The sequence below is a fragment of the Carassius gibelio genome, chromosome A11 (assembly GCF_023724105.1).
Source record: "Carassius gibelio isolate Cgi1373 ecotype wild population from Czech Republic chromosome A11, carGib1.2-hapl.c, whole genome shotgun sequence".
Taxonomy (NCBI): Eukaryota; Metazoa; Chordata; class Actinopteri; order Cypriniformes; family Cyprinidae; genus Carassius; species Carassius gibelio.
Window position 1 is genome coordinate 15,454,185 of NC_068381.1, and position 20,062 is coordinate 15,474,246.

The 20,062-nt window shown below is 36.8% G+C and overlaps 1 protein-coding gene across 1 annotated transcript in view; it reads right to left on the reverse strand.

Moving 5' to 3' along the window:
- Window positions 1-17,066, reverse strand: part of LOC128022445 (neuroligin-1-like) — a 124,230-nt gene extending 107,164 nt beyond the window's left edge. The window contains exons 1-2 of the mRNA XM_052610037.1: window positions 16,955-17,066; window positions 11,813-11,965 (exon numbers count right to left, since the gene is read on the reverse strand). Of these exons, the coding sequence (XP_052465997.1) occupies window positions 11,813-11,933 (121 nt within the window). The 5' untranslated portion in view covers window positions 11,934-11,965; window positions 16,955-17,066. The remainder of the gene's footprint in view (window positions 1-11,812; window positions 11,966-16,954) is intronic.
- Between the last annotated feature and the right edge of the window lie 2,996 nt (window positions 17,067-20,062).

A 20,062-nucleotide genomic window follows, 5' to 3' on the forward strand; every position in this document is an offset into this window, starting at 1 on the left:
CTTGCCTTCCCTCTGATGAATTCTGTTAATGACAATGAATTGTGGAAGCATATCTATGCTAAAACAACTCTTGCTTCATTGGATATACTCCTCAGTTCAGTAAATTTGTTAGAAGGTAATATGCATAAAAAAATGAAAAAGACCCTCAAGCTTGCATAAAAAAAAACATCTCGGGATGATATACACAAAAAATAATTAATACATAATTTGGTGATGTGATTGTGCCTACTGAATGGAGTCTATTTAGCTGAAAAATACATTAATAAGGGAACAAAGGCTTTATGATTCAATCTTAATGCCTTGCATTTACATAACAAAGATCCCTGGGAACTTCATGCACAGGTAACTGTTTAGATTTAAACCCTCATAATGTTTCTATGTTGAAATGCGATCAGTCAGTGTTCGGCTATGCAATGTTTTCACCACAGAGCTGATGTTTGAAGCCAGTTTGGCACGGAGATAGACACAATTGTAAATCAGTACTTGCATCCAATTCGGAATAGGGCAGAGCAAAAGAAAATAGAACCCTAAAAAAAAAAAAAAATTATACATATATTATAGTTCTATTTTCTTTTGCTTTTTTAAGTTCTTTCACTTTTGATAATTTAATGCATTCTTGCAAAATAAAAGTATATTTATTAAAAAGATGTACTGAAAAACTTTAAAATGGCAGTGTATGTCTGTAAGATTATTTTTAAGTGTCCATTTTTTTCAATCTATATTAAATGCACAATAATATCTTACCCAAAACATCTTACCCCGAAAAGCACAATTTCACTGTGATGTTAACGGAATAAAAAGACATAATAAATCGTTTTGGTAAACTATGAATAAGTGAACATCTTTTCAAGTATAAAAATCGATTACCTTGAAGATTTTCAGCAGTGGGTATGCTTCACAAGGTTTAAATACAGGCATGCTGGAAAGATGCACATAAGTGGATTACCAAAAATTAATAAAATGTGCTTTGAGTTGCTTGTTAAGCATGAAACATAGATAATGTCCCACCCCTACATTGGCTCCTCAAGTCAGGACAGCTGCCAGTCACTGGGAATGAATCTGAGTTTGTCAAAAAGTGTAGGTTCTGTTTTGCTCCCATTGGCTGAATTTCAGTTTACGCTCCATCTCGGAAAAATGCTATTTATGTGTCAACAGTCAAAGCAGAATGCACAAACAGGAAAACACTGATGGGTGACAAATTACAAAGTAAGTTCTTTTCAAATGTGTAGCACTGCATAAACACAATGCAACATGACGGTTTCAAGCACTGGCACATGAAAATAATCAAGGATATGTCAGCGTGAGCCTAAGGGTTGTCACGGCAAATTGTCTCCACGCACAAAAGACATCACTGATGCCATCTCAGACATCAACATTGTGCATTGGCAAGAAAATAATATGTCTGACGAATAAAATTATGACTGGCAGATAACTAACCGGCTCTTGGCTGTGGACAGGAAGAAATATCCGTTCTGTCTTGTCAAGTATTAACCTCAAAAAAGACACAGTATGTCCTAACAGCAGCATTTTACTCATGTTTATTGCAGATTGGTGGATGACTGACAGAATGATTGACATAAAGCAATGCTGGATCAGGAGTACAGCAGGATACTGATGTCAAAATCATTGTGATCCTGCATTGGCACAAAATAACAATCTGAATTGTGAGAAATGATGATTGCCAATTTCTGAAAAGACTGCCAGAACAAAGCATGTACAATAAAGAGATGCTGCCGTGCGATAAAAAGAGGCAAGCTGCTGAAGCGAGCAGTATCAGGAAAGAACTTGAGTTCTCTGCCCTCTATATGCTGAAGAAATGCAAACAAGGATCCTTGGAAATCTGTGGAGAACTTTAACATCTGTCCACTGGCCAGGGCTGATGTCCTGCCAGCCAACAGCTTCTTTACCCTCTGCACGAGAAACGTTTGCCACAAACAATCCCACGAGGAGAGAGTCGAGAGAGCCTCCGGAGAGTCGAAGATCTCAGACGCCAGTGTCCTTGAGAAATCCTCCGTTCATTCTTAATGTTAGCGATGCCGAGGAGACTTAGTAGTCACTACTAGACGTATAAATATGCATTGTTATGTATTGATAATAATTAAAATAGTTAAATCTTCAATGTTCCTACAGAAGACACGATAATATGCTGATTTGCTATATTATAAACTATAAATTATTAAACATTATAAATATTGTTACTGCCATTTGATAATTTAATGTATTCTAACAAAAATAAAAGTATTCAGTTGTTTAAAAAAAAAAAAAAAAAAAGGAAAGAATAGGTCATGGACAAAAATATTGGCACCCCTGCATTTTGTAAGGTAACGCACTACTTCTCCAAGAAAATCATTGCAATTATAAATGATTTGGTATTCTAATATTTATTTATTTTTTGTATTGAAAAAAAAAAAAAAAAAAAAAAAAACTATCGTTAGTGCTAGCTTTCTACCATCTTCAACTCAGACAGCATCAATGGTTAGTCAGAATCAATGGCACTATTCATTCAAACACAAACACTCAAATATGCAATAATGTACATTTTCGATTTGATTTTAGAGTTGATTTTGTTCTGACTGCTATTTATAAGATCATAAGGTTTGCAACTGTCAACAAATGTTTATCAGTTGCACGTTTCTAAGCCTTGGCAACTTAAACATTCAAGCGATTTTAAAGCATTCAAGCACAAGACGCGAAAGACAACACCATACAGTACTCGCTCGGTTTTCTGTGTGCACTGTATTTTTAGCAGTTACTGACATACAGGTGGACAGCATTGTTTATCAGTGGCCAAAATGTATTTTCCAGAGGCATTGCAACAAACTGCATCACTAGATAACCTTCCTCCATTAAGCACTTTCTTAAAAAAAAAAAAAAAAAAAAACTGTGTTCCTTGAAGATTAATAGAAAAAAAACTAAGAGTGGGTTGGGTTTGTGAAGGGTATAAACTAATGCAAACATGCACATATACAGCTCAATTCTTTGGTAGAACGCTCTAAACAGCAAGTAGCAACTGCCATATCCAATGTCAGCAGTCTTTAAAGGGGACAGTTACTATATAAACAAGAATATGAATCTCAAATGAGCTATAAAATACACTTCACATCACTTCTCCTCCTGACCCAGCGTGGGCACTTATGGGCCTGCAAGGCCAGTATCTGTAAATCCCCTTCTTGGTAGAAACCTGAAAATCTGTTGCATGGCTTTGCACGCTGTGCAACAGACTTGCACGGCTGCAGAATGAAGATGGATGTTGATGTCCCTGCACCACAGCGACGCGTTCCTGTGTGGATACAGGAAAGCGAATGAGTAATAATCGTAGAGATTAATATCAATGATCCTGCATTTCTTTCTTTGATGATTCTAGTAATTAGAACCAGCAGGGCAGAATGTTAAACAGCTGTAGCTTCTAAAAACACCTGCGTCACCAGTTTTGACGTTTGTATATAGAACTTTAAGCATACCATTTAGTTTTTAACTCATTTCTGTGTTTATTTATTCATTCTTAACTCCCACCCCACAGCTCTCCTGTCATAATCCTCCATAGTGCATTTTTTCCCTAGCAGGGCTGACTAATAATCACTGTGCCGCAAGGGGAAAAGAGATTGACCTTCAAAGGGATTTCTGGATTTTCTGAGGTAATAGACAATGCCAGATGCCTTTACTAAAATAACACGTTACTCAAGGACAGCAGTCAAAATATTTGTAATAGAGAGTGAAGCGAGCACAGGGACTCAAGGGCAATAATAACGCTGGGTCATCGGATTCACAGCACACTGCAGACATTATCCGCATGTCGGGTGAAGGGTGAACGCTTCATGATTTACTGATGACAGGCTTAGCTGATGTAGGGAACCATCCCTGCATGTTTTAAGCCAGCAGTGTAACACAGATCTCAAGGCCCACCCATTAGCAATGACATCATGTACAGTACTGGAGTTTGTATCGGGGCAAAATAGTACTGTTGACGCAAACAGACAATGATTATATTGTGGGAAATTTAGCTCTCTCTTCAATACTTTTATCTTTATTTAGGTCCATGGCACGATGCTTTTTTTAAAATATAAAATAAAAATAATAATAGCCTTGTGAAGTTAATGTTGTTGTTGTAAATAATAAATATTGGTTTTATAAAATTTATGAACAAATAATATATTTAGGTTTAAAAAAAAAATGGTTATTAATATTTGACAAACGTTTCCCACAAAATATTTTTTAAGCCATTTAATAAACAAATACAAATAAATAATAATAATTAGAATTGTAAATAATAAATATTATTTATTATATTATCTGTTAAGTAATTTAATAAAAATAAATACATAAAAATATTAATAAAAATAATAAATCCCTGTAAATTTTTCATGACAGACAGACAGACATAAAGACAGACAGACAAACAGACAGACAGACAGATGCAAATACAGAATGTAGCTCTGTTGTAATAACTTTCCCTTGCTTTGATGCAGCTTCTACAGTATGTGGAAAAAAGTGTTCTAGATAAACTAACCATAATATAATTGGCTCACAACATCGTAAGTGGGCCCAGAGCACCATGGAGGTGGTGGGGGTGTTCTGAACACCAGCGGGTACAATATACAACTTCATAAGACTTCAGAATTGGAGCCTTCGAACACACAAAAAGCAGGTAGCTCCGAAACCAGGGGAGTAAATAAGATTTTGTTGAGGCCAAACAGAATAAATGGAATTACAAGAGCCAAGAAGCTTGGGGCTGGTGACTAGAGATATAAATCTTTATCTGTTCGGGCTATAGGCTAACTGCTGATTAACTGCATTTGAGGGAAATTTACAGCTGTGGATCTCCTCAGCAACAAAATCATAAATGAATCTCAGTGAAGGATTGAGGCAAGTTACAAGGACCAGGATGAATTACTTCAAGGTTCTGTAGTATGTGGTGATCTTAATCCTGATAATCAACCATGTTTCAGTCCACGCAAGCTCCATAAACAGGCAAGATGGAAAGACCATCAAAACTCAATGTATTTCAAAATTGCAGAGGGATCATTCAGAGTCCCGTTTACAATCTCGACTTGAGACGTACCGGCCGTACACTCTGGCCCTAGATCTACACACAGACTTTTGTAAGTATAAAAAGCTTATTTCACTTATCTCTTACTTCCAGGGTACATAGAAAACAGAATATCAAAACCCAAAGATAGCCACAACCCAGACTGCTCCCCACAAATGTGCCTTGTCCTGTCTTGCCCTTACTGATAAAAGTGCGTCTGAAGATGCTGACAGAAAATCAGGAAAAGAAAAAAAAGCTATTTTTCAATGGTTCTGACCTCTAAGATGCATTTAAAGACTGCTAAATCAATATGCATGGCCACATCTCTGAGAAATATCGTCTGCAAGACAGCAGGACTTACGGCAACACCCAAAAGTATACCATTGCTGTAGAGGGTTAGTTAACCCAAAAGTGAACATTCAGCCATCATTTACTCATTCTTCTGTCATTCCAAACCCAAAAGAACATATTTAGAATTATTCAACAGTTTTTTTTTTTTTTTTGTCCAATGAAAGTCAATAGGGTCCAAAACATTTAGACATTGGTGCCTATTGACTTCCACTGTGCATTTCTTAAAATATTTACTTTTATGTTCTGCAGAAGAAAGAAAGAAGGTGAATTATTTATTTGGTCGAAGTATAATTTTAACATAAATATGCCAAAACAGTTACAAGTATTGTAGAAAGGGAAAGCATTTCTATGGAATCTTCATGGGAATTGTAATGGAATGTAATGCATGGGGGGTAAAACTCCAAGCACCAAACCAAAGATGGTTTACATGCAATCCATCCTGGCTCAGAGGGTTCCCTGGCTTTGGTCCTACAGCGTAGTTCATTTCTTAGGTGTTAAACATGTCCATCTGTTTTCCCCAGGAAGAAGCTACAGCACCGCGTGAATCCCGGGGAGCACCTTGATCATTCGCAGTGGCAGTTGGTCCCAGCTGAAAAGCCCAGGAGCGGACCCAGCTAATCTCTGGCTCCATGGAAGAGATGGATGGAGGCACAAGGACACATCCATCTGCTGGTACCCTCTTGCTTAACTGTGTGGTTGGAAATGAGGGTGGTCATCCTGACAACGAGTCCAAGACATGAGAGAGAACTCCTACACGCTCCGGGCCATGAAATGCAACTGTGTTTGAGTTTGATTTCTCTACCTGATACAGTAAATAAAACCTCGAAGGTACCGGCAGTTCTTTCGTCCTCAAAAATTAGATCACTTTCTTCCCCAAACTACTCTAAGGTTAGCCTGCTCCATCTTAAAATCCCATTCACTACCATTGAAAAATGTGCGGTAAGGGAGACCCCCCCAAATAAATTAATATTATGTATTAAATTGATTAAGTGACAGTGAAGGTTAGTACAATCTTACAAAAGATTTCTGTCACTTTCCATTGTTTCTTTAATTTCCCAGAATTAAAGAATTCTGAGAAAAGAAAATAATTATCCCAAAAATATTAGGCAGCACAACTGTTTTCAACATTGATAATAAGAAATGTTTCTTAAGAATCAAATCAGAACATTAGCATGAATTTTGAAGGATCTTGTGACACTGAAGAAGGGAGAAATAGCAGCTGAAAAGTAGTATATAAAAATTAATTTAGAGCAGCTAGTCGTTTATTTCATTTTTTATTTCATCATTATTATTATTATTATTATTATTATTATTAATCCCAAAGAAAGTTGAATTCAGATGACAGGATGAGAAATTCAACACAAGCAATGCATTCTGGGAAGTTAAGTCGTAAATTAAATTTACTCTGGTAAAAAAAAAAAAAAAAAAAAAAAAAAAAGTTATTTTATTAATTTTGAACCTTTTTACATCATTTCCCAAACTTTTAAACATAGGTTTATAACGTTAACATTTAAAGTTAGTCTTGCTATTCAAGTTAAAATCAGCAATTATGAGTTTTATTTTAGCTTAATTCAAATTCCTTGTATTTAAATACAACTTACAATTTTTCATGACGTTTGCTACCTCAAACTTTAATTCAGGAATTGGAATAATTAAAATTATTCCATTTGGAATTTAAATTTAATTCTGAATGGCACACACCCATCGAAAGAATCTACGATTTCGATATCCCTAGTAAAACGTGTGATTTTCTGGTGCTCATCTAAGTTCAAAAACAAACAGAAATCTGCCGTCTAAAAGACTCTCATCAGCACAAAAACTTCTAGTGTGAATACAGCCCTTTCCCTTCTCAAGATCCCTAAGGATTATGATACTCCACAGAGAGAAAAGTGTCATCGCGATCTCATTAACTCATGCTTTAAGTCCAAGAATGCATGAAATCATGATGTCAAACTTCCACTGTGGATTTAACAGCACACCAGATTTGACTACTTATTAATATCTACATTGAGTCTAGCCTGGGGCAATCCACATGTCAGTGGAACCAGGCCAAATCCAGGAATGAGAAAGCGAAAGGAAGTGAGAGAGACTTTGGAGAAGAGGAGGAGCCATGAGTGAGTGGGCACAGATGGACATCTGCTGCACTCTTGCAGGCTGAACTAATCCCTTCAGTTAGCAGTATTCACAGGGTAAAGCCTCTCTGACGGCAGATGTCCTCTGTCGCTTGACTTTTTGCCATCTACCAATGCATCCACCAGTCTACACAAATGAGACCCATTACTTAGACCAGGGATCCTCAAATCTGGACCTCGAGATCCACTTTCCAGCAGAGTTTAGATCTAACCCTAATCAAACACACCTGAGCATGGTAATCAATGCCAATCAATGTCTTTGGGATCATTAGAAAATCACAGGCAGGTGACTTTGATAAGGGTTGGAGCTAAACTCTGCAGTACATTGGACCTCCAGGGCAAGATTTGAGGAAGGGGGACTTAGACTATGGCACATGCACATATGTACACTTCTAAATCCACTGGGTAGTACCCGTAAATCTGTAGGGTAGCACAAAAGCTAGGTCAAGACCATAGGTTGCAGTAGCATGTTATGGAAAACACACATCATGTTGCCTACTGTTTAAGTCTAAACTTTACAAAAAGGCAGAAAAGTTGTATTTTTAGCAGACATTACTCCATTATCTTCAGTGTCACATTCGTATGCTGATTTGGTGCTCAAGATAATTTTTTTGTGTAATATTTTATATTTTAATGCTTCTATTGTCTTCATTTGTAAGTCACTTTGGATAAAGCGTCTGCTAAATTATTAAATATGTGTGTGTGTGTGTGTGTGTGTGTGTGTGTGGATATAATAATACTTGAAATGCCAAAACTTTAAATATTAAAATAAACAGATGACAGGATAGCATTTTGCATGTTAAACATTTCACATTCCATGTTACTTAATATTGAATTTTAAATATGTTTAATGTTATTTTAATTAAATTCATTTATTTTTGGTTTATTTATTTTGTATTATTAATATTATGAAAAGATGTCCGCAATCATTAATAGATACACACATAATTTGTTATGCCTTTCAAGGGATTCCAGGTGGCTGTAGTTTCCTAGATCAAAAGTATGAGTCAACTGAACAGCCAACTCAACACAAGACAGCTGAGATCAGGCACAGCTGTTAATGCTTGTTAAGATTAGTAAACACCCTCCGATAAAGCATCTCCATAGACACACTGCTTCCTGAATAGGGTCAGACATTATACATGCTTCTTTAAAGACCCTATGGCGCGCTTACACTTAAGCAAGCATATGACTGAGGGGAACAAGAAAGAGAGAGATAAGGTGATAAAGGATGCAGCACTGAAGTCAAAAACGTGGAGAGAAAGCGAGAGCGAGGTCGAGGTTGGAGAAAGCGAAAGACTAATGAAACTGAAACATCAGGGGTATTTGTTTCAAGGGAGAAGAAAATTAATAAGCATGAAAAATAATAATCCTCAACACTGGGCCACTTGGAATGATTAAAGCAAAACAGCAAACCAATTATTGCAAGGTGAGCAATGTAGTGAAGTCTTGACAAGAAGTAAACAATCGAACTAACTGGCATGCGAACACACACATTTCTGCTGTTGACTACATCTGTTTTACACCAGTGCAGCATCTAGCCAACCACTCACACTGACTAACAAGTGCTGGTGACTCAAATCACAAGCCATTTAGATCTAGTTAACAGTTCTACTGTATCTCAGTGCGTGGAAAAAAAAAAAGAAAAGAAGAAGAAACAGAATGGGTTTTAAAAAGCAGTAGACACAATGTGACATTAATTTGCTTTGACTTCATGTTTTTTTTTTTTTTTCTAATAAAAATGTTCAGGGTATTTTGCCTAAGCTAGTGTTCTTGTATCGTCAGGCCTTAGCAAGTTACATAGGTGTTTTGGGCACTGGGAAACCAGCTAAACACCAGCCTGGCAAGGACAGGACTATTTTAAATGAACCAAAACCATATTAAACCTGCTTAGGGTTTTAGCAGGGTTGTGGATTTAATTTGGCAGTGTTTTTTTTTTGTTTTTTTTTGCTAGTTAAATTTATCAAAAGTCACATTTTACCTTTGCTCTGTGAAATTGCACTGGTGAAATCAAGTCATTTCAATAAGAATTCAGTTTGGTAAAAAGCTAAACAGGCAAGTTGGTCATGTAAATGAACTGCGTTCGCCAACATATGGTGTTTGGTGTGGAAGTAACTTAGGGTAACCATACCATACATCCTCATTTTCCCAGACGTGGCCAGGACTTCTAAATTGCCTAAAATGTCTGGGTTTTGGCTTGGTTTTCCTATTGACATGCTCTCTACAGTCCTCCTACATTATGGCTACAGTACAGTATGTGCATTTGCATTGCTTTGACCGTTCTCTGTAGATCCAACCTTCTCACATGCCACGAAGCAACACAAACAAAACCAAAACTCTGACATTTGGGACATAAAGTCACCCAAAGTTTGTGAGCTGTGAGCATATATTTCCAAACAACTGATAAATGGACAATGGACCAATTGTTTCTCGTCAAAACATTGCTAACGTAACCACACCTTAACTCTAGTTATCTATTCCGTATTGGTGTGGTGCTATTTTAGGTTTAACACTTTGTGCTACTGGCTAGATTTAAAGGATATTTTTGGTAAAGAGAATTGGGATATGATGGTGGCACTCGGTAAAACAGGCCCTTATGCCAGCTGATTAGCTGTCGGAGAGCAGTTTTATTCAGGGGAGCATGACGAGAGCGACTCGCTCCATAAATCTACAACAGTTCTGATAATGACACTCAGACTGTGTGCAGTGCTATAATCCATTAGGCCCTCTCACCATTACAGCACCTTTCCCAGAGGCTGCTCCGGAGCTTAGGCGAACCCCACACAAGCCTGAGAAAAACATTGCAACAATAAATTAAGGGTTGAGGCATGTGGGCACATGCTTAAACCCCCTAATGGATCTGTGTGCCTTAGCTAGAAAAAAAAAAAGCTAATCATTAGCAGTGGATTTGTTATAAAAAGCTAAGGGCAACTAAGGGAAGATGGCTGGAAGCTGAATCATTAGTGAAGAAAGATCACATTGCGCCTCATTTACCAACGGAGACGTATACTGTGATGATTCTGGTGCAAATAACTGAGGCTAATTTCAGAATTCAGGCATTCATTCTTGAATTTTCATGAAGCTCAAGCTAACGACACACACTAACAGGTGCCTCATGCAACCAGTATATTAGCATCTTCCAGCATCCCATTACTGATCAAAATGGTGACTTTTACTGTACAGATTTGAACACCAACATTAAACTGACAATAAGAACCCTTTGTAAGACTAGAAGCACCTGCTAATGTTTCTTTAACAAGCCTATTTGAACAAACATCCCACAAACTGGACAGGACATGAGTTATAGTGAGCTATAACTCTTATTTAATTGACAAGTGATCTCTATGGCAGACATTCATTGCGTAACTCTTTCATGCTATTACTACTGAAGATCAAATTGAACCTGCAAGACAAATCACAGTGACAATTTCCCCAATAATCAGCCAATAACCAACTCAAACACTAAGCTGGTATTTAAGATACTATGAAATTGATCAGACTGAAAATTGAAAATGACGGTTGACAGCACAGATGGGTTAAGTTAAGGGTTAATTTCTCCATAAGCTGTTAGAGAAATAAAAGTTTCCATCAATTTAATCAGAAATAATATCTGTCACTGAAGTTGGAGAAAACACTGACTGATTTATCATGAACATGATACATATGCATAAGAACATCACATTCAAATAACGATGACACAATCTGAGAAAAGCAGCTGTTATAATAGATACTTCATCAAAATAACACTTAACTTTCCTCTGTTGACAGATGCTTCATATCTAGACAACTGGAGTCTGGTAAACATCTTATCTTAGAGAAAATAAACAAATCTTATAAATCCAATGCCATTTGCTTGAGGCAATCTCCATTAAGTAAAAATACCCAGTTTAGGCTATTTCCATGCATACGTTGCACTGAAAAATGATAACTGCCAGAGGTAGAGGAATAGCGATGAGGAAATAGTCTAGAGGTTGTTGTTTTGTGATTGAAACTGGAAGGCCATAAAGCCTTGATAGTTCTGGTATTTACTATCGCCTTAAATCATGTACAACTACAGCAAACTTTTCTATAATACATTTTCATCCTTGCGCACCACTGTGGAAAACATTGCCACTCCACCTGCTTTATGCTTATGAACTTGAGGCTATTCACAGGCAACTAAATCATCTTTCACTGGAGGAAAACTGTACCTCAGTGGAGAGAAACAAAGGTAAAACAAGCCATTCAGAATTTATCGCATAGGACACTGACCGGGAACCCTGATGCATGTTGGGTAATGTTTAGCAAAAATCCAATTGCTTACCGAGCACACCAAGCCGATAGTTTACGGTTATGACGATGACGTTGCCGTAACTGGCCAAGATGCTTCCATCGAACATATTTGCTGTTCCTTCCATATATGATCCTCCATGAATGAAAACCATCACCGGTTTGGGGCTCCCACTTTCACGAATGTCTGGAAAAAGGAGGATAGAAATTATTAAATGACAAATCACTGTAGACAGCTGGAAATGAATTCAGAGCCGAGGGCTCCCACTTTGCTCAAATTGGCCACATTGGCTTTATTTCTGAGACAAGATCAAGTTTTGGAAATGAGCTCATTAATTTCCTATGCAATATGAATGTCATGTTCCTGGTGATCGGAAAAATTCCGGCTACTTTTTTTTTTTTTTTTTTTTACTTTTAATGATTATATCTTTTTTTTTTTTTTTTTAATGGGCCTTTCAGTAATAAAAAGTAGAATTAAAATGGGCATTCTATTTCTGAAGTAATATTTCGAATTAACTAAGGTTTTGAAACATGACTTAGAAACAAGTTGGGCAAACTTAAAGTAAGGGGATCTCAAGTCTTCACCTCATCTTCTCAGATCCCATTTTTCTTTTAGCAATGAAAATGGCACACCTTTTTACATTTCCATACATTGCTTTAGCAAAGTTATCCACTTTAGGAAAATGGTCTCTGTCCGAGAGGGTGGTATTTTCAAAATACAAATGTGATGCAGATGATAACTTTCGTCTTGGTTGAGGGAGAGTGCCATTTCATCATGGTTGCAAAGCCTTCACATAAATCCTGGTTATTTTATTGGGTATGCATGGACATGCTTCAGGGATGTCTTGTAACAAGCTATAAATAAATAAATAAAAAACTAATGAAAAAACCAATCATCCTCTAAAACAATTTTCCTAAGGCCCCTAAACCAGACCTCCTCTTGCCAAATGTGCACATAATAGTTATTTTTTTTATTCAGTTGACATCATTTTCATTTGTTTCTCTTCTCATCTCAGTTAACTCCTTTTTGAGGTTCCTTCCCGTTCGGTTTCATTTCCTCTTTCAAATTGCTCAATGCAAAACACACAATCAGTTTATTTCTGTCAGGCAACGTAATGTCTCCTCGTCTTGTCTCGTCTCTTCTAGTCTCATGTTGTCTCACCTGGCCCGTCCTGTCCTATCGCTTCTGTTCCTCTCTTCCAGAATGCTTAAAGTGAGATTTGCACACAATACAGTAGTTCTTCTTCATCAGTGTTAAATTTTGCTTTGTCCCTTTTTTGTCCTCTCAAGGTAACGTAATGCTTCATGTTGTCTCATCTTGTGTCGTCCCTTTCTGCCCTGTCTAATCTCTTCTTCCCAAATGCTCAAAGTGAGATTTGCAGTGTTCTTCTGATTCAGGTGTCCAAATGTTTCTCTCATCTCTTTTATTTTCTCATTCAATCTCCTCTTTTCTCGTCTCACCTCTTATCCCATCTCTTCTCCTCTTTGTCAGACATGTAATGTCTGATCTTCTCTCTTTTGGTCTCAATTCAATTTCTTTCTGTATTTTATTTTCTTCTTTTGCAATATACTAAGTGTGAGATTTCCTGGAATTTTCCATCCCTTTGGTCTTCCTCTCGCAAAATACAAGACTCAATAGATTCTTCTTTATCAGACCATATTTTCTTCATCTCCTCCCTTTTCATGTCTCACCACTTCCTTTCCCATCGTTTCTTTTCCCGGCAGTGTTGTGGCTTTGTGTATGAAAAAGTGCTTCATTAAGCTTTAATCATTTAAAAAAGATCTTAAGATTCATATAAAATCCAGTGGCTTTTTTTAAATTAAGCATTAATTCGATTTTAATATCTTACAGTCATTTTGATGAATGACCTGAATGACCCATGAGCCCCAGAAGAATGTAAACTAGCCCAGTTTATCAGTGTCCAGAAGGAGGAAATGACAGGAAGTGATTCCTCAGAGACATGAATACTCCACTGATCCCTGTCATTTTCATTCAGACTGACAGAAATACTTTTCATCAGCAGGCCAGAGTTCATGTGTGCATGCACAAACCCATCTGTTTGTAGTCTTCTAAGTTTTTTATTTTTTTATTTTTATAAATGTCATGTCAAATGGCAATGAGATATCCAGTGTACTGTGGCCTTTTTCCAAAACGTTACTCCTGAATGAAGACATGACTGGAGATTTTCTTGACTATGTTGACTTAAAAATGCTTAGCTGTGTTTGGCAGAGACCTATGCATGCACCATGCTCTTTCAAGGGTTTAAGTAAGATATTTTGAAAACATATTTTTATGTCCATACATTGTGTTACTTTGGACCCAACTGACTGACACACGGCTTTGGAGATTCTTTTGAACTCAATTCTTCAGATTTTTGACCACATACTTATATTGTCTCTTGGGCCTTTTGCCACAGATTACATGAACAAGTCAATAAACGTTGTACCCTTCATACTAAAGTGCCAGATTAATGAACGTGTCAAAAGTGGCTATTGATTTTGGTGATAGTTTGCTTTAGTAAATCTCCAGCAAATAGTCATATCTGGAGAATCCCTTGCCATTTGGTGTTCTGTATGATTGATGATCTCGGTGTATGGCCCGTATGCAGCTTTTATATCAAAAACAAAAATTTAAACTAATTAGAATAGATATTAATATCTGTGAGTGGGCCACTGATGTGATCAAGCCAATTACTGGATCTATGAAATAAAATCAGAGGAGCTGGTTGGCGAGAACTGTCGCGATGCCACGGCAGCTGGTATAAGCAGTGTGCAGTAATAAGGTAGCATTATGTCTACATAATTAATGTGCGCTCTGTGTCTCCTCTCAGCCCTATCAGCTGCAGCTGTCTAAGAGCCAAACGGCGGCCCTTTTCCACTAAGCAAAAAAAAGCATGCGTAGATAGGCCTCAGGAATTTGAATAAACGTGTTTACTTAAATGTTTAGCTCGTTTGGCTACACTACTGCACTCATGCATTGGAATAAAAAAGTGTTACTGAGGCACTTTCAAGCAAAACTTGATGAAAACTGATAATTTAGGTCAAGCGGTTTCTAGGTATGTCCTGTTTTAACTACCGTCTGATTCAGGTTTTCAAAAACCTAAGAGCTGATGTCAAGCACACTTTGTCAGTTTACATTGAGCTTGGAGTATTTTGACACTCTGCATTTACATTTCTTTCAGTATATGTTTGAATTATTTAAGTAGACGTCAGGAATGTACTTTGGGAGTAAATTAATGAAACTAGTGATGCCACAAACATTTTACTAACTAGCAAAGCCACGGCTACGTTTCGTGTTAACACTAGAAGTCAAAACAGTGTACAGTAGGTTTCTGGAAACAAGCTAGCATGATAACGACAAGTATTGTAGTAAACAAGCTAGCACTACTTTTGGTTGCACTTTATTTTACAGTACGTGTACTAATATGTACTTATAGTGTACTTACAGTGTATTTATTTAAGAAAGTTCTGGTAATACAAGGTAACTACAATGGGGTAGGGTTAGGTTTAGGGGTAGGTTCAGGTTTAGTACCTAGTTATTACATAGTAATTGTAATTACTATAATAAGTACATAGTATGTACATGAGGAACAGGACTGTAAAATAAAGTGCTACCCTACTTTTAATTACGCTGTGTTGCACGTGAAGCTTCATAGCAGAGCAAACTGGTGTAACAAAACACATTCTTTTAGGCTCTTCTTTTATATCGTAGCATTCACAAACAATTTCCTTGTTTAGATCATTAATAGCAAAACAATGTTGTTCATGTTTAATTTCATTTAAAGTAAATCTGTGCAATTATCTGTTCAGGTCCAAAGTTGTGACTTTATATGTTAATTCATTCATTCATTAAAAAAAGGAGCTTAAATGCAGTTAGCTACTTTCCATGATGATGTAACTCCATTGAGTAATGGTTTCGAAATAGCCTCCCAATTCTGATGTACATACACCAAGGAAGGTTGAGGCTCACACAATGGGCCACATTGGGATTTATGGCAGATCTCTGAAAAGAAAAAGTTGTAGCATACCGTTGTTACAATTCAAAGGAACAGCTGATCACTGGAGACATCTTACTAGATCTGAAAATCCATGTAAACAGTCATTAGGAAGATCCTGGTTTTGGCGAGACTTTGCCATTGAAGCTTTGACATACACTTGATGGTCAGCTGTGAGTGTCCTGAAGGCCTCTGAAGATGCTGAAGTTTGTGGCCGATGCTGGCGATGAGTGTCTTCCCAGTAATGTATATCCTCAGGCCTGCTTAAGAGGATTACTCCGTCGGTTTTCAAGAGAGTTCATGCAAGAGACTCTGCGGGATTCACACTGTATATTTGTGTTGCTGTAATCTTTTGATGTGCAGATCAAAGCGAGCAGGCTCTTTCCTGGTTTTAGCCTATTCTAATTGGTTCTTATTTCATTTGATTATACAGGAGGCAGTCTTCACTGGGCTTCTGTTCTGTCATGAGCACGAAATGAAATGCTTTTATCACATACAGTCACTAAGGGATTATTATCATTAGATTTTTGTACCCCTTTTACGGTGTACAGCTCAGGCATTTAATCGATGTGTTAATTTGTTGTGCATCTCCATAGATTTTTGCACAACCACTAAACATCAGGCAATTAAAAGTCATCTCAACGGTTGGACAGTAATGACTATTGATGCACAGTCTGATGGATATGCAGACGTGGCATTTTGGATTCCAGGAACATATAATGTTGCATAGGAAATTTTTGTAGAAGGCTTTCAATTGAATTGAAGAGATTATTTTTTAAAAGGGGTTACCTTAGAATTATTCTTTTTCAACTATATAAGGGTTGAAAAATCATGAAAAGGGTGTTAAGAATTAATATTAGGATTATTAGTTTGTTCGCATGTTTTTGGTTTGTTTAGGTGAGATGCAACATATAAAATTAAAAGGAAATGATAATAAAAAATACTCAAGCAAAAACCTATGAAGGGTTATTTAAATTTTTTTACAGTTATGTGTATCTGGAATGACGGGAGACAGGTCACATCAAGCAAAAACGACAAAACACATCCAGCAAAAAACGAGCAAGAGAAAAAAAAAACTCCACTCTCAAAAAAGGACAAGAAATTTAAGAAAAACAAAGAAGGAAAAAACTGGAGGCTTCCTTGTCATGCATCAGTTTGGCATCAAAAAAAAGTAAAAATACCTTCATCCTCAGCACCGTCATTATCAGCTAAATCATCATTCTGTTTCTTTGAAAGAGGACCTAGGATCAAGAATGGAAAAGATGGAGCAGAGAGAAAATACAAGAGCAAATAAACCTTCAAAAAGTGCTTCAGAGACACAAAGAACTCGCATTGAAATCATTGGCTTTTAAAAACGACAGTGTATTTAAAAAAAAGAAAGAAAGAAAGATAATTAGAAGGGAAGATCTAAGCTAAATATTAAAACAGTTTTAGATGTTTACAAAGTTGCAAGGCACAAAAGAAACTCCTCACTGCTTTACTGATTCATGTAACAGTTCAAAATAAGATATTTATTTCAAGTCAGAAATATTTCTTGCCTATCAAGGGGACCGATGCTGTTTTTAAAAGGGCTAACTATTCAATGCTGGGTTTTGACAGTCAGAATAGTTTAAACATGTTTCCCATTTTGCATAGCAATAATAAACAGCATCTTCCAAACACATTCAACAGCCAGTGCACTGCGTTGTTATTTCACACCTGCGGGTCATTTTACAGACCATATCTGGTTTAATTTGACTGGTTATATTTGCAAGTATCAACAAGAATCTACAAGCTCACAGTTTGCTTTTTAATAATACAGAGAGGCTCTGTAGAAATAGCATCTTCAAAATAACAATGCAAGTCAGAGGCCGGTGAAGATTAATACTGTTTTCTTGCTTATTGTTTTCAGTAATATAGGTTCAGACTCAATAATGCAGGAAACACTCACACACACAGACATACACCAACACGGATGAACTTGTGCATGCTGGAAGCACGTTTAAAATAAGGCCAAAGGTTTCCGTGCACATGCAGGGGTGTGTATGGTGTCTGTGTGTGGTGGGTGGGTTGGGGTGCAGGAGGATTGTGGGATGAAACAGCTCTGAGTCAGAAGTCAATCTGTCCATTTAATCAGACAGCTGGGTCCAAAACTCATGACCCACACATTCTAATGGACCACACAGGGGAATGTAGAGGGCCGTGTGCTGCATTGCGTCCATTTTATTTTGATGAAGCACCGTGTTTTCTGGTCTGGGCCAAGACCTCTGTAACTCCAAAAATGGGTTGAAAACGACAGCTGCTGTTTTGAATAAAAAGCATTGTTAATATTTGAAGCTCTTCCACTCAGATTTTCTGTGAAAAAATAAGAAACATTGTGCATTTGCATATAAAAACAGTGGCTAAACACAACAACAGATACATATTCAGTGCAATGAATCAGGTCGATCAGTATCCTGCGGTGCACTTATAAAAAATTTATGAAAATGGGGAAAAAAATGTCAAAACATCTGATTACATTAAAAAGTACATTCATTGTCATCACATGAAGGTAAAATTAAAGTAAAAATATTAATCAAGTAATTTGCTAATTGATTTCCATTTAAATATAGAACCAAATTCTGTGAAAACAAGATAAATGTCAGGTTGGGGCAAGCTGTTCCATGAATATATATATATATATATACATACAAACACACACACACACACACGTTTGATGTTTCATTAATTTGTTTAACAGTTGCTTAATGGCAAGTTCCATTATGCCAGTTTACCCCATGTATCCATATTTCAATATGCAGTAATTTTGATAATTATAATAATAATACTTTCACTGAAGTTGACCCAGTAGCAGAAAATAGAAGTTATTAGAGTTAAATAAAAATAAATCAGAATTTATAAATTGTATATCTGTAAAATAATTGTAAGTGTTTTAATCACCATAAGCAGCCCTGCAAAGAAAAAAATAAATAAATAGAAAGTATAGACCATGAATTGACAAAATCCTTGTCCGACAACACAACTACCACAATTAAGCTCGCACAATAACATCAAATATAATGAAAATGACCTCAATATCCCTGTCGTGCAGCCTCATAGTTCTGAAGCTTATTACACAGAATGATTTTTATCAGTAGATAATTGCTTTGAGAGCAGTCTTCATTATGTAGGGTGGAGAATTTAAGCATCGCCCAGACTCTAGCTGACATGAGGGACAGGGGTTGAATGGAGGAAGCAGACAGGCAAAGGCAGAGATCAGGCCTGACCGAGGCCTGGCTTAGAGTTAATCTCACCATCAGTACAAAACATGCTTTGTATCTGACCAGTTTTGTATCTGATTGGCTGTTCAGCTTAGCAAACCAGTGCATTAGACTAAAAACGAAAGTAAGCAAACGATGAGGTCAAGAGGGCACATAGAAGGATCTTCTAACACCGTGTCACTGGACGTAGTTCGACAAAAACAATATAGATCTCATTATGATTAGTGATGCTGTCTACACTGGATGTGGAGCAGTGCGAGACGACAAACCCCTGACAGAAAACTGCTACTGCTTTCTATGTATGACGTATTGACTTTTCAAATATTTAAATGATTTTCAACGGTCGCTTTGTCGCGACCAGTGTAGACAGACTTTAGCTGTTGCAGAGTGTTTTTAAATAAGCATTGAACAGTTTTTTATGTGTTTTGGATGTTCATTTACGTTTTAGAGGGCAGAAAACGCAAACCTTTTATAATGGGTTTCAAAGAAAGCTTTTAAAAACGTTACCATTATCGCCTCTATGTAAACTAGAATTTGTAAAAAATAAATACATGTAATACAGGCACATAGAGTTTCTTTACAAAGTGACAATGCCAACTATTGCCTTGGCATACATAATGCAGCGTTTTTAGTCATTTTCACATACCCTTACTTTATAATTAATCTTAATCTTACCTAAGTATTTCTATTTAAAAAAAATAAATAAATAATAATGAATAAATATACATTTGCATAACATCATGGCTATCTGGAATGAAGAAAATGAAGACCAATTGGTCAACATGAGTCATATTCAAAATGGTAAACAAGCGCTGCCGGTATTATATCTACAGTCTTAGTTTTGATTGCCCCTTTTTGAATCAACAATATAGACTATCGCCACCTGCTGGTATAGAAATGTATTTCCTCTCAAACAGGCAAAGAATGTCCATCCTAGTTGACTTTTGGCTGTGTACAAGTGCAACGTTTTGGCCCAGGCTACAAATCAGCTTTCGTCACCACTTGTTATTTTACATTGGTTTGGTGTGTCACATGTTTTAAGGGAGAAAA